Below are 16,682 nucleotides of genomic sequence, written 5' to 3'. Positions count from 1 at the left end.
TTTGAGACATAAAAAGGTAAGTTTTCAGCAAATTTCGTGAAAAAAGATTTTTGTTTGAAAAAGATAAAAATAAAAAACCAAAAACTTGGTTTTTTTTAATTTTTTACATAAATTTTGAGGTTATGTGAAAAAAGTGTAAATACAAAAGTGTTAGATCTTTTTATTACCTACAACTTTGCCATTTGACTTTTTTCCATAGGACTTTTAGTTTTGCCGGAAATCGAGAAAAACCGTTTTTTACCCTTAATCCCCCCCCCCCCCCCCCCCGTCCCCTTCCCGACCTCAGATCGCCCGTAAATTATTGTTCCTTCCATTTTTATAATATTGTCCTCCTTTTCTAATGGGTTTCATCCTACTATTATTTTCTTTCACTTTTCATTATTTTTAAAGGCTTCTACCCTGGTCTAATTGTGCACTTCTTTTCTATATTCTCTATAAGTGTGGAAAATTTCATACTCCTCCGTCCGCGCAATTTTCGTAAAAAGGGATACAAAGTTTTTGCTTCACGTATTAATATATAATAGATTTTAAATGCCCAGCGAAGCGGACGGGTACAGCTAGTTAGTTATAATAATATTGTTAATTCATAGCCTTAATTCATTGCAGCCTTGAGAGGCTATTCCAGCGTAACCTTAACTAGTAGGTGAGCTCACGGGGCTCAAACCTGACGACGTTGCTAACACGAACCCTAGCAAGAGCCGTGCTTCGCAGAATCTACCACCGGATCGGAAACGCGACCCAGTGAGAAGATCCGGCGAGAAATTCAGTGGGATGTGTCTGAGAGTTAACTTACGGTGACCGGTGCTTGAAGTACCTAGAAGCACCGTTAGTGGATTGGGAGGATCCGAGATGACGTGTTTTGGGCGACGTCGACTGCTTTCCATTCTTTCTGCAGGATCGGGAATGTAGTTACCGGCGGCCACGATGAGAGGGTTCTCGTGTCGTGCCGCTTTATCGAAGTGGGTTAATTCATTGTGACTTTAATTTTAACGACAAGGAAACATCACAACGATTAGCGAACCAAAATAGCTTTAAAAATATCTCTCAATAGTTATTCGGGACATTAAACATTACTAATGATTTTTGCATTACACCCAATGTAAGATAAATAAAAATTGAATAACTCGTGGGGGTCAGCGGCCTCATGGTCGGCATTGCTTTCCGTTCGTCACGTAGGTACCTTAGACTAGTAGTTCATTACGGCTTGCTTGGGAATGGTGTTATGTCATGTGATGCCATTCATATGAAAATAATCATGCGTCTTGGTATGCACTATCTATACGAAGCTAAAATTAAGCAACAAATTTTGCACTAAAAAACGGTACATAGTTCCTTTGTTTTCTACAATTATATCATCTTTTGAATACGCCGCATCGCTGCAATCACGTTCAGAAACAAACATCAGTTTTATCTAACTGAGACACTAATACTCTACAAATATTGAGATTTATCGAGTACTATTATATAAAGAACAAGTAAATACGCGAATATAATCATTATAAATGATTGTTCGACAACAGTAACTGTTTGATTCTCATTAAATTCACTATCGACCACAAAAGTATCTATTATGCAATACAATGGCTGTTAAAGACCTGAAAGTTTGTGACGATGAAGAGTGCTCGAAAGGATCTCACGAAACATGCCCGTTGAAATCAGAAAACGTTCGCGAAATAAAAAAGCTTACATTCAAACAACGATTGAAATTAATAAAAGATAACACAACCGTGGAGCCTATAATGGCTTGCTACGTGATGCCTAGTGTTCTGGCCTCACTGGCGGTCCAGAATCTGAGCTTAGACAAGGCTTGTAGAGTCAACCTTAATTACTCAGACGAGGTCTGCACGGCTTTAACATTACGACAAACGGAAAACTACACGGAGGCGGAAGAAAACGTACAAAGACTGATAGCGAGTGTCCAAGTTTGGAAAAACGTTGTGCAAACGGCTATACCAGTATGTGTGATATTATTCGTCGGGGCGTGGAGCGACAAGACTGGTAAAAGAAAAGCGTGCATTTTGCTGCCGATAGTTGGTGAATTTTTATCTTGTTTGGGTTTCATCGTAAACACATATTTCTTTTATGAATTACCCGTTGAAGTGACGGCGTTTACTGAATCTATTTTCCCGGCGATCACTGGGGGATGGTTCACGAATTTCATTGGTGCCTTTAGCTATGTAGGTGATATAACTACAGTGGAGAACCGAACTTACAGAGTCGGTTTGGTCAACATGTTTATGTCTCTTGGTTATCCGATCGGCAGTGCTTTAAGTGGGATTCTATTGAATTTGATTGGCTACTACGGCGTTTTTACGTTGTCAGTAATGCTTTACTTGTTCAGTCTGGTCTATGGCTACTACTATTTAGAAGAACCGAATAAAGTTGTCGCAGAGAAAGAGGTAAAAATTTACTAGTCGAGTTATAATTAATTATGTTCAGATGCTTAATTACTTGATGTGATTACTGAATTGGCTACCCTCACTGTGTTTTCAGAGCAAAAAGACTGGCTGCGGAAGTTTCTTAAGAGAATTCTTTGACGTCCGACTAGTTTTGGAGACTTTTAAAGTGGCATTTAAGAAGGGGCCAGGAAATCGACGATTGCGTGTGGCTTTACTGCTAATAGTGGTCTGTGTCGTATTTGGACCAATGCATGGTAATCTTAAATACAATCGTTACATATAATATAAGATAAAGTTGTTTTATGCTTCTTTCGCCACGTCTTGCGTTGTTAATGTGGAAGCAAAGGCGCACTGATTTATGGCTAAGCCTCAAAACTCAAGGTGGATAAATACATTTGGCAAAAGACTGTAAATTTTAGTTATGAAGACTTGTAAGCTCGTAAAATTGTCCGAAACTTTGGTCAGTTATAATCTTTAACACTAATCTTATATTACAGGTGAGTTCACCGTGATGTATCTGTTCGCGAGATATAGATTCAATTGGAATGAAATTCAATTCAGTTTTTGGTCTACATACGCTATGCTAACTAATTTAATAGGTAAGGATAATTTTTACATGACTCTTAGTTTAATTAATGAATTGGCAAGTATAGATCTAAACGGTGGGCCTGCATTTTTAAGGTACCCTCAACTTACCTATTTCTTTTACGAAGCAAAAGGCTTACCTTTAAAAGGAATACCTTTTCCTTCAGTTGGACATTTTAAAAATGCCTTTTAAATAATAAACCAAGTATTCAATCACCACTTGCAATAATAATGCATGGTCATGGTCCATGTGGTATTAAGTGGTTACCGAACTCCACAGATATGCGTGATATGCGCACTGAAAGCTTCAAGCCGGAACACATGGCTGCTTTTTTGTTCCTTGGTATAGAGGGTTTGGTAGTGGCCCAGAGGGCTTAATTAGCACGGAACCTACCAGGAAGGGTCGGATTTGCTAACAGCAGCCCGAGTGCCTCTGCAGGGGTCCTAGTAGCTAAGGGCAGCTTCTTTACTAGTGAATCTACTATCCGACCTTTTTTTATTGCTTAGATGTGTGGACGAGCTAACAGCCCACCTGGTGTTAAGTGGTTATTGGAGCCCATGGCCATCTACAACGTAAATGCGCTACCCACATTGAGATATAAGTTCTAAGATCTCAGTATAGTTACAACGGCTGTCTCACCCTTCAAACCGAAACGTATTACTGCTTCACGGCAGAAATAGGCAGGGCGGTGGTACCTACCCGCGCGGACTCACAAGAGGACCTACCACCAGTACCCGCTGAAAAGATCGTAAGAAGCTCATTGCGCTGATGGTATGAGCTAGGTTTTATGTCATACTGTTCGAGCAGTTCACTGCATAGGTAACTGTTCACAATAAAGCCATTTTATGAGTTAAAACATAAACTTATGGAGTTTCATTTCTTCAGGTACACTGTTCTCGATGAGTCTCTTTAGCAATTACCTGAAAGTAGATGACACAATACTAGGAATAATATCCATTATCAGCAAAATCATGGGAGCTTTCGTATACGCTTTCGCCAGGAACAACTTGGAGATATATATCGGTGAGTAATCATGATACAGGGCCGAGATTAGGGCTGCCGACTTTTGAACGTTTTATAACTATATAAATTGTTAAATATTATTTTCAATTTGTACAGTATTTGATAATAAGTGGCGTAAAATCACACTGACACTTTTCATAACCTATAGATATTTATATTTTTATTATTTTTAATATCTTTATTTATGTACTTTTTCATTCTTTTGTTTTTCGAAATCGCCGGGCTTCTGTCCAAGCGTTGGGGCGATCAAACCTACTAAAATTCTTTGTGGCTGAACGTTTCGCGTCAGAACTAGGAAGGCAAGCCGCGAGCAAGGTGACGCTGTTAGCGTGGTGTGCAAGCTTATCACCGCCACGACTACTGAGCCACTTGTTGTTGTTTTGATAGAGTAACTTAAGCTTCGCCTACTTGCATATCCTACGCTGGTTCACAAACATAGTTTGGATTATTATACGATACATTAAATTTATTTATTTATTTAAGGATTACCGACAGGATTTACAGTAAGACATAAAATAACATTGACATGTATAGAGCAATTGATAACTGCAACTCTAATTATAGGCAATCACAGCATGCATTACATTAACATATTAATAGAGATTTAACAATACTATAAATAATAATAAAAAATTAAAAACAGAAAGACAACAAGGACAGTAATACCCGAGTACTCAGACCAAGGCCGAAGCTGAGGTTCAACAACAACTTTTTATAATTTTGTTCTTAAATATTGGAAGGGAATCGCCAAATATGTCAAGGTTTTCAACTTTTCTAACTAGATTATTATAAAGATGAATAGATGAGTAGACCTTAGCTCTTTTGATTAAATGCTAGAGTGTGCCAATTAAGTGCCATTTACTACTTCTAGAATTATTGTTCTATTTTTCCGCTCCGCATCCCAAATAGCGAGGGGGTGACCCTAAGTCCGGTATGAGGTCCATTTGTTTCGGAATAGTGCATTCTGTGATTTGTCTTCGTGTCAAGGTGGCCATGATTTAGAGCTGTGCAACCGTAGCGACAAATTTACCTAAATTATTTGTAAGCATTGAGATAATAAAAAAATCTGTTTTTATTAACCAAGTGAATGTGTGCGTAGAATTAGGTTGTTATACATATAACGTATTATTTCATTTGTATCAAAATACAGTTTAGCTTTGTAAAACTATAGCAATTGAGTTGCTCTTATAAAGAGAAACAACATTTAAAACTATTGCTTCACCATTATTTTTATATCTTTTTATATTTTAATATTGCAAAAATGCTCTTTATATGTCTAATGTTCTAATGTTTCAATAATCGAAATTCTATTTATGTCATCTATAGAAGAATGATATAAATAACATATTAACCTCTTTAAGGATTAATCGTATAGAGGTTACATACATATTAACAGTAGATAAATGAGATCATGGCCCACGCGGTGTAAAGTAGGTATCAGTGATTTGACAAATGAGTTAAAAGTCTCTATCACTTTATATGACGCCTGTCCCGAAATTCGAAGTGAAATGCACATCTTAGCGGCAATAAGCAGGATCATGGTATCTTCCCGTAGTGCTGACACCATACCCTGTCACCAGTGTCACCAGTAAATGCCGATTGGCGATATAACACTCAAATAACGTTGCTGCACATTCTCCAATGAATCTCCCAGCGTATTTAGCGATACCTAAGGAAAGAGATGGGGTTCCACTCTAGGATACCACACTGGTTGCGTACTAGTATACAGGTTCGCGTAGTTGGTCAACTGTTACCAATCTACACAGTTTATTGGTGGTAGGACCTCTTGTGAGTCCGCACGGGTAGGTACCACCACCCAACCTATTTCTGCCGTGAAGCAGTAATGCGTTTCGGTTTGAAGGGTGGGGCAGCCGTTGTAACTATACTTGAGACCTTAGAACTTATATCTCAAGGTGGGTGGCGTAATTACGTTGTGGATGTTTATGGGCTCCAGTAACCACTTAACACCAGGAGGGCTGTGAGCTCGTCCACCCATTTAAGGAATTAAAAAAAAAGTGTTTCAATGCGTTGAACTGAACAAAATTCAGCTCGCCTTACCCCAATGTTTTCATTTCGTAATATGAGCGATTGAATTTGACAATGAGTTTAGAGAATTAATAACACTTGACGAATCTAAACGTTACAAAACTCTATGGACGTCGAAGCCAATGAAAGTGTAAACCCTCATAAGTAGTTGTGATTTACTTCGTGGAACCAATACTCGGTGCACGGCCTACACCCGTGTAAGTTGCCACGTAAACTTACGAACTACCTAAACTTTCAAACACGACTCCGCTATTTACGATGGAACCCTCGTCCGGATATTACATTGTTATTTACGCAGATATTGTTGTGTGAAAGGGTTTAATGTGCACTATTAAATATTTGATTAGACGCTGTTCAATTATTAATTTTATGTTATAAACTCACATTTAAAACGCAAAATGTAGTTATTGGGATCAGTGTGCTTAGTGCGAGCTATTTAACGTTCGTAAAATTTAACTTAAATTTGTATGGAGTTGGAAGTTTGCCTTCGTTTACCGCTAGGGGCGCTGTTCCAACTGCATACAAATTTGAGTTAACTTTTACGCTATCGAGAACGTTAAAAAACTCGCACTAAGCACACTGTTTGTTTTGTATGCGTTGATTGTCGTTTGTCCGATCGCCTTGTTAATTCGAGGTCGTTGTTTTGTGGACGACAGATGGAGCTCGAGTCGTTTTTATTATTAACTTTCATAAGCTCTCATAAAATATTTTCGTTTTCGCTCATATCAGCGAAGCGAGCTCATGAGATATAAGTTCTAAGGTCTCAAGTATACTCGTAGTTACAACGGCTGCCCCGCCCTTCAAACCGAAACGCATTACTGCTTCACGGCAGAAATAGGCAGGGTGGTGGTACCTACCCGTGCGTACTTACAAGAGGTCCTACCTATCTGAAACCGCTGCGTTCATCGACATTGCGACTCCAAAGATCTTTTCTGCCACGTACGATCCGGTTTGGAATGAGCTCCCCCCTCCACGGGAAACACCGAGCATTATGACATGTCCTTCTTCAAACGTGGCTTGCAGAGAGTACTCAATGGTAGGCAGCGACTTAGCTCTGCCACTGGCGTTGCTGACGTCTCTGAGCGACGGTAACCGCTTACTATCAGGTGGGCCGTATGCTCGTCTGCCTGCAAAGGCAATAAAAAAAGTTTTTTATCACATTTAAAATTAAAATGATTACTACAGTTGTCAATTATTGTAAAATATTTAACCGGCAAAGAGATTTAATATTTTGTCATACCTATATAATATTATGTACGTATGTAATCTTATTGTAGGACTATAAAACAGGTACTGCATAGGGTTCGTTCTAAGTGTGCGCGGTTGATTGATTCTACAGTTACAAATAATATGGCCCGAGCCTTAAAAAATCAAAAGTTTTTGAAAAAGAAAAAATGGTTGTCTGTAAAGTCGGTTTACGGACGATAGTTTTACGGATAAGGTCCATAGCACACGGTGTATTTTAAAAGCGCAGTCGACGCGCAGATGACGCGCGTATACGCGCTTCAAACGAGATTCGAACGAACCTAGTAACCCTAATAGAGTAAGATCCCAGGGCCCCCAGAGGTCACGTATTTTCTGACGAACGATGATTGTCCCCTTGGATCGGTCTGTCTTTTTGTAAGAAGTTTTAAAATAGTTGTCTGGTGGACATATATAAAAATCAGCCTTCAGAATTTACGTGAAGTAGGTAATGATTTTATGTACCTTGAGTATCTGATACCTGAAAATTGGTCATCTAAGCAAGGTAGCAGGTAGGCATGCGTTCTTAGTACATACTAACACTACGCTATCGGCCACATTTCGTTCGTCAGAAAATACGTGTGGTCGCTCGTAGCTTTTACGTTTTGATCAGATCAGTTTAGTTGTACAAGGGCGCGGGTAGTCGGGGTAGTGCGACGGCGTAAGCGCGCGTCCTCTACCCTCTACCCCTACCCCTTCGGACGCAATACAAATGCGCTCCTCACGCGCGTTTGCATCGCGTTTTACGCATGTTTGAATCTTTACAAATCCAAAAATCGGCATCTACGGCGCAGATGACGCGCGTTCTGGAAACACGTCTCGTTTGCACGTTTTAAATACGCCGTGTACTAGGGATCTAACGTCATAAAGATACACTGATGAAAAAATTCATTGTTTTATGAATTCAATGGAATCATTATCACTGAATTTATATATAAATACAAAGAATACAATAAATACAAAGAAGGAGTTAACTGAAATTTAATTTTTTTTTCGATAAATTAACGCTTGGATCGATCGTGCCTCTCTATCGCTTGTTCAGCGCTCTCACTTCCACACTCAGGCTAAAAAGAACGTGACACTCTTTCATGCGTGCAGCCGGTGTGCATCGATTTCAACAACTTTATCACGCCAACTTCATTAATTTTTCGAAAAACTTGAGCTTTGCGGCGTACTGTTTTCATTTGACGTAAAAACGACTTTTTTTAATGAAATCAAAACAAACCAGTGTTTGCAAACATTACATTTCAATAACTATGTAAATCTTTATTAATATTTCGACCTTTTATGTTGTTATTTTATTTATTCTTTATTTGTACACACTGTTAATATAATACAGGAATTGCGATAAGATATAAAAAATGGCGAGCTTAACTCAACAATTGTTAAATGGATGTACAAAGGAATATTTAAATTATTTATTTAATTTTAATCAGAATCTTCTTTTAAATTTACTAGAAAACGTAATAAACTTATTAAAACAAATATTGTACTGCAGTATTTGTAGTAGTTCATTTTATTTATCATAAGCACATAGCAAATATGAATGGCAGTCAAACAAACTGATAATTAAGTACGTAAATTGCAGATAAGAAGTGCATGAGATGTCTGCGATTCTCTAGTTATAAATTTTGTTGTTCATTATACCTATTGGATTTTCAATGGTTCGCAAAATAGCTGAAACAACACGCTTTGTAGAATAACAAAGCGTGTTGTTATTAGTGATGAAGGTAGAATAAGTTTTATTGTTCACCTTTATGAAAAAAAAGGATAATATTAAATACAGGAGCTCTAAGTATTAGTTACGAAAGATATTTCATATGGATTTTGCAAGTTGTTTATTGAGAATGTATTTTAGAATGAAATCTCGCTTTGAAATTATTCAAATATTTTTCGGGTCAAGGCCATCTCAATGCCAATGTCGACGGTGAGAATGATGAAGGTGACTTACAAAATCGTCTGCTTACGTAACAGCAAGCGGAATGTTTTCATATCATCTATACTAATATATAAATCTACAGTGGTTTTTACGGATGTTCCGTTATAACTATTGAACCATGCATCCGATTGACTTGAAACTTGGTATCCATGTAGAAAATACATGTACTTAATGGATAGGCTAATATTTATATGAGTGTTGGACTCCCTAATAATAATGACAATAAATAATAAGGTTAATTTTAAATGCCCAGCGAAGCGGGCGAGTACGGCTAGTCTTTTATAAAATTTCGTTTCGGGCGCATATGTGACAACGCTGTACAGCCGAATGGGATTACATACTTGTAGAGTGCGCCTACTGAGTTTCTCACGGGATCTTCTCAGAGGGTAGCGATTCCGATTCAGTGGTAGACTCATCGAGGCACTGCTCTTGCCAAGGCTAGTGTCAGCAAAATCTCCTAGGTTGAGTCCGTATCGTTTATACCCCTAGGACCACTCTGGGAATCCCTGTTCTAGTACAAATCGGATAGTAAATCTATACCAATATTATAAAGCTGAAGAGTTTGTTTGCTTGAACGCGCTAATCTCAGGAACTACCGAACTACTGGTGCGATTTGAAAAATTCTTTCAGTGTTAGACAGCCCATTTATTGAGGAAGGCTATATGCTATATAACATTGCTCTTAGACCAATACAGGTGGAGCACCAATAAAGAATGTTTCAAAACAGGGTTTTAAATAGCTCCTTAACATTCTATAATTCAAAAATATTTTCATTTTCTACGTAAATGAAGTGGAGGTAAAATTTAGCGTTACGCCAAAGTAACTATTCCACGCGGACGGAGTCGCGGGCTAAAGCTAATTATTTATAAAGACAGAAAATTAACATATTTTCTTTTTCACGCAGCTCCGTTGATGGAAATTTTAAATGGAACATCATTCATAGCGATGCGATCGATCGCAACGAAACTGGTGAGCGGGGAGGAATTTGGTAAGTTAATCAATACAAATAACAGCATTATTAACTTACATTAGGGTAAGATGTGTGCCACAATCCTATCCTATCCTATCCTATCCTATCCTATTTCTACTGCGAATCAGTTATACTGTTTCATTCTGAAAATCGGGATTACAGTTGCAACAGTATAATCTAGACTTTAAGATTAAGTTTCAAGATGGACAATACATCTTACTTTGTGATGACTATTGTCTTGTGGATCTACCGAGAACAATTCATATGCTTAATTTAATAACTGGTTTCACTAAAAAGAAGATGTAAATTGCATACAGTAATACATAGACACTTAATTTTTGTCCCCAACTGGGCAGCCATAATTAAATGATTAATAGTAATTTATGAACATCTTCGATATCGGGCTCGTGAAGAATTGAAATTCTGATAAAACTTAGCAGTGAGGATGAGGAGGAATTTTCTTCTGAATCTTACTATAGAATAATGCAGTGGTTTACTGTAGTGGAAATGGACTTTGCTCTGTGGATGATAATTCCTGCGGTTATGAAGAGGAGATAGTGAGATTATCTCAAACAACTGCTAGCAGGACTCTTGGAGTTTTGCTTTCATTTAACTACTTCTAAACGACTACTACTAACATCATTATCATTCATCATTATCCTGCACTTATTCCAGTCACCTGGGGTCGGCGCAACATGTTTTCTTCTTCCATACTCTTCTATCATATACAATTTCTTCGCTCACTCCCCTCTTACCCATATCGTCTTTCACGCAATCCATCCATTTCTCCTTAGTTCTACCTCTTCCTCTATATCCTTCCATATTCATAGTTAACATTTTCTTTCCAACCTCATTTTCATTTCGTCTCATTACATGTCCATACCATCCCAAATGCGCACTTCTCAGCTTCTCTGTCACAGGTGCCACTTTCAGACTTTATCTAACATATTCATCTGTATTCTATCCATTCTCGTTACTCCACACATCCATCGCAACATTCGCATCTCTGCTGCATGCCTTTCATCCCGCCACTTTAGCTACTTTAGCAACTTAGATTACACTATTTTATTTTTATTGCTTTTGTAGGCAGACGAGCATACGGCCCACCTGATGGTGAGTGGTTACCGTTGCCCATGGACTTCAGAAATGCCAGGAGCAGAGCCAAGCCGCTGCCTACCGCTAAAACTACTACTAACAAACATAGATATTGATGTTCTAAGTAAGTTGGTGTATCCAGGCAAGGTGAATTCTTTGTTCGGTCTGGCGGAGGCGATGATGCCGCTGGTTTACGGACCTCTCTACTCCCGCGTCTACATGGCGACGCTCAACGTGCTGCCAGGCGCTGTCTTCCTGCTCGGAGCCAGTTTGACTTTACCTGCTATTTTCATATTTGGGTTAGTGTGACTTTCTTTTTGATGTCATAACGGCTGTCTCATCCTTAAAGATGGTACGCGCGATTGTTTTGCGGCGGTAATAGGCAGGGTGGTGGACCGCCAGGCTGGATGGTGGTATAATAATATGGTGGATTTCGCGTATCCGTTTACGGAATACAAAATGATATACCGGCTGTACCCTTAGTCACCTTTTAAGACAGTGCAATGAAGTTTTTTTTTACGGTCATCGGCTACCTGCTTTTGAGTGATTATTGATACCCATGGACATTGGCCAAGCCTTTTCCGTATAGATAAGGCTCCTACTTTGGCCAGTTCTTTTTTTTTTTAAGAATCTTAAATGTCATATTTGATGACACGAAAAATAATTAAACTTTTTAAATTTCAGGTGGTTGTATTTTGAACATAAAAAAGACGCACAGAGGAAAGTAAACACAACATGTGATTCGGAAAAATAATAAAATTGTATTAGTTTAAAATTTAGGTTCTAAAATATAAGGCTGATAAGCGCACACTGCTTTTTTATTTCACACAATAGAATCGTCCAACCCTAATGGTTCATTTATTTATTATATTTTGTACACACAGCTGTTAGAAGAAACACTACAATAAGGATACAGAGTACAAGGGCACTACTTATTTTCGGTTGAAATCTCTTCCAGTAGGCCCGCAGAAGGAAAGGAGAATTAGGAATACAAACTTAGTGCATACAGTAAACATTACATAGTGGATTGATTACAAGATAAAAAACAATATATAGACGTACAAATAAATACACACACATATACATATTATACTTACTTTATATTATAATACATTATACAAATATATACATATATACTTTTATTTAATATGTTATGTTCTTTAACAGATTTCTTGAACGCTGCTATGGTTTTGCACGCACGTATGCTTGGAGGGAGTTAATTCCAAAGTATAACTGCTTGTACAGAAAATGAAATGTGGCTAACATATTATTATAATAGGTAAATCTGCAGTTAAAATAATTGTAGTATTATTGTACTTACCTTCGAGCTTTATATCAACACAAGTTACGTTATTTTACTGCATGTGTAATATCATTTATCACTGTCAGTGTCTGCTTCTTTAATAGCTCCGAATACTGCCAACAGATGGCATTATTCGGGCTTCTGAATCGTGCATTCATTATTTGTTAAAGAGCATTTAAGTAATTTTTAATAAATTGGTTAAGTATCTCTGGTTTCCCTTCAACACGTATTAATCTTTCGCCTTTTACTAAAGATTTCCGTGGAGGGGAACACTCAAATGAGTCTATAATATTTATGATGCCTTGTGAGGCTTGTAAATTCCATACAGTCACTAGACTTGCGCAAAACATCACTTGCCAATGTAATGTGATATGACATCACTTTTACAGACGGGTGATATTACTCGAAAACATTACACATCACTCTTAACATTACTCGGTGCGTTCAATAGATACTGTGACGACGGATACATTGTATCTATACACCCGAATCATTACTTAAGTGATGTGTTCATACACATCACTTAGGTAATGATTCGGGTGTGTCATTACAGTAGTGTATTACAATACAAAGTATGAACTTTGTATTGTAATACACTGTTATATTACTTGACAGAGATTGACTTACTTAATAATATAATAATTTTATTTTTTACTTAATATAATTTATTGTGGGATGAACGGATTTCATATGGCGACTTAGACTGCAAATTGAACTCGACAATAATGTTAATATACGAGAGCAGTAGATGCATTGTTTCGGCGCGATATCCTCAAAGTGCATCCAAGGAGGACTGTACTTTCATTTAGACGCCGTTCTTTCTTTCACTTATTAAACACGCATTAAAACAAATAATAAAACTATCTTCATACAAGTGCTTAAGTAATTCAAACACAAAAATTAATATGAAATATTACTAAACAATTACGAGCGACTAGGGATTTTACAAAAGTTGCGAATTAAAAATTAGGTAACTACTTGCGGGGAACTACTGGCTGGCCGCATGAAAAATATAAACAAATACCTATATTAAAATTCAGACGTACCATAGGTATAAAAATGTACCTAGCGGCCAAGTAATACGGTTCAAAATGACTAGGAATAATTCCGTGTCGCTTGCTCATTTATTTTGGTCGATCGGTCTGTCTCGCTCGCTCTGTTCCGTTCGTGTATTAAGCAACATTACACGACAAAGAAAGAAACATATTGGGTGATAGTGAGATGTTTGTTTCCTTCGCGTAATGTGTGATGTTGCATTACATCGTAGAGTAATATTACCGGAGTAATATCACTCGCATTACTTACACATGTCTAACAGTCACAAATTTCATACAAGACAAGAATGAAATAACAAACACACTTCAACTTCAATCTTTCATTCGCTCATGAATTCACGATACATGTCATGAGACAAATTATGAGCTAGTGATCTAGTGAGCTAGAACTGAGTTACTGATACATTCGGAGCTAGTGTGAGTTAGTCATACATTCTATCGGAGTGAGTGATATATATATTTTAAATCATTCACTCAGGAGCTACACAACTTTAACTTCAAGCGAAGTTCATGTTTATTTTTGAGACGCGAAATATGCGGGTCATAAGGAGCAGGATGTTAGTACGCATCTATGGACTCGCAAAAACTAATCCTGTAAAAACGAGACCTGAGTAGAAATTTACGTAGCACCGGGTAGGTTAGGACGAAGCTAGTAATTAATTTGTCGCAAATTACTTTTTTGTTTGATTTTTCATTTAACTCCCATGTTGAGACAATTATCAGTATTAAAACCACGGAATAGATTTATCTATTCCGTGATTAAAACTGATAGGCGGGATTGAAATAAAGGTAAATTATAATGCAAATATGTTCCCAACAGTATATTCTGTTTTTTTTTTTATTGTTTACAACGTAAATGCGCCACCCGCCTTGAGATATAAGTTCTAAGGTCTCAGTATAATTACAACAGCTACCCCACCCTTCAAACCGAAACGCATTGCTGCTTCAAGGTAGAAATAGGCGGGGTGGTGGTACCTACCCGTGCGGACTCACAAGAGGTCCTACCACCAGTAGGATTCTACGGATGCCTCTCGCGCTAGATGAATTATTAGAAAAATCCAATTTACGATTTATTCTCAGATTCTGGGGAGCGATAAACGTTGTTACCGGTTTTTTTAATGACCAAATAAAATACGATAATAATTATTAATAATTTTGTCACCAAGCCTAAGTTCTTTTTTTATTAAAACACGAGTGCTCAGTAGCGAGACACCTCCTTGAATGGGGCTTAACTGTTTGAGACACGTTAATGAGGCAAGGTGACGTGTGACGTCACCCCATGAGCGTTCCAGCACCCTCTCGACTCCGTGAATTACAGCTTCGCACACAAAGCACCGCTATTTGCAGAATTCTCCGTGAGTTTTGTGTGTCCTGAAATAAATGCATTCTTGACTTGGAGTTTTTCGAGGCCTTTGCTAGACGTAGAAATGATTAAAATTTGTCATCGTCGGTGACCACGACAATGGTAAGCTTTTAAATATTTAGTTGTTATTACATATGTAAAGATAAACCTGTTCTATGTAAAACCTTTTTAGTTTAAAAAAAAGAATGATTTTTTCATCACATTTTTCTTCATTATACTATCTATGATTGGGACTTTTTGGCGGGAACGCGAGGAGTGAAGTTGTGTGATTTGTTTTATTTTGTCTATTTAGTGTTTTTCCAGGTTTAAATGTGTAATAACGGTGGTTTATTAACTGTTTAATATCTGTGAAAGTGCAAAAATGTGGGAAAATGAAACAAAGCCGTTGGACGTAACTTCTCGGGATTCTTCAAAACGCCACTGAAAAAATCGCAGTAAATTACCACCATTTTACTGAGATTATATTTCATCCCATATCATCTCATATCATGTCATTTAATTCCATCCCAGTTGATTAATGTCTCTAATTAATCATCTTCATTTCATTTCACTCCATATTATCATTTTTCATAAAAAAACATTCCATATCATTTCATTTCATGTCACATTTCATATTAAATTGATCAACGTCATTTCATTTCATAATATCATATTTAATAAATAAATAAAAAAGAAAAGACTAGGCTGTATGGCATGATGCCTTTGCCTTTCCATTTGGAAAAATAAAACTACTACTACTATCTATGATTGACTGAACTCTCTGTCATTGAGACTTTTTGGCGGGAACGCGAGGGGTGAAGTTGTGTGATTTGTTTTATTTTGTCTATTTAGTGTTTCTTCAGGTTTAAATGTATAATAACGGTGGTTTATTAACTGTTTAATATCTGTGAAAGTGCACAAATGTGGGAAAATGAAACAAAGCCGCTGGACGCAACTTCTCGGGATCCTCCAAAAAGTCCACTGAAAAAATCTTAGTAAATGACCACCATTTTACTAAGATTATATTTCATTCCATATCATCTCATTTCATTTAATTTCATCCCAGTTGATTAACGTCTCAAATTAATCATTTTCATTTCATTTCACTCCATATTATCATTTTTCATAAAAATAAGAATATAAATTAAAATAAGACATGACTTAAAGGTCTTAGTTACCAGGTCATAAAATCACTTAAAAAAAATCTGTCATTGAGGGCTTTTTGGCGGGAACGCGAGGAGTAAAGTTGTGTGATTTGTTTTATTTTGTCTATTTAGTGTTTCTTCTGGTTTAAATGTGTAATAATGGTGGTTTATTAACAGTTTCATATCTGTGAAAGTGCACAAATGTGGGAAAATGAAACAAAGCCGCTGGACGTAACTTCTTGGGATCCTCCAAAAAGTCCACTGAAAAAATCTTAGTAAATGACCACCATTTTACTGAGATTATATTTCATCCCATTTCATTTCATTTAATTTCATCCCAGTTGATTAATGTCTCAAATTAATCATCTTCATATCATTTCACTCCATAATATCATTTTTCATAAAAATATGAATATAAATTTAAAATAAGAAATGACTTAAAGGTCTAAGTTACCAGGTCATAAAATCCCTTAAAAAAAATCTGTCATTGAGAAAAAAGACGAGTATATTTAATTCAGGAATACTTTGTTAACAATA

The 16,682-nt window shown here is 37.1% G+C and overlaps 1 protein-coding gene and 1 non-coding gene across 2 annotated transcripts; both read left to right on the top strand.

The window, feature by feature from the left end:
* Positions 1–1,293: 1,293 nt before the first annotated feature.
* On the top strand, positions 1,294–12,108 carry LOC101745323 (proton-coupled folate transporter). Its single transcript, XM_004924686.5, has 7 exons — positions 1,294–2,399; positions 2,494–2,653; positions 2,897–2,998; positions 3,871–4,008; positions 10,140–10,223; positions 11,443–11,599; positions 11,985–12,108. Exons 1-7 carry the CDS (start codon positions 1,581–1,583, stop codon positions 12,052–12,054), a joined length of 1,530 nt encoding a protein of 509 aa, XP_004924743.1. The 5' UTR covers positions 1,294–1,580; the 3' UTR covers positions 12,055–12,108.
* A 698-nt stretch (positions 12,109–12,806) lies between these two features.
* On the top strand, positions 12,807–12,915 carry LOC119630292 (U5 spliceosomal RNA). Its single transcript, XR_005246075.1, has one exon. It is a non-coding gene; the product is annotated as a U5 spliceosomal RNA (small nuclear RNA).
* Positions 12,916–16,682: the final 3,767 nt, after the last annotated feature.

This window comes from Bombyx mori, chromosome 22, assembly GCF_030269925.1.
Source record: "Bombyx mori chromosome 22, ASM3026992v2".
NCBI classification, from domain to species: Eukaryota; Metazoa; Arthropoda; class Insecta; order Lepidoptera; family Bombycidae; genus Bombyx; species Bombyx mori.
This window is presented reverse-complemented; position numbering and strand designations above follow the sequence as displayed.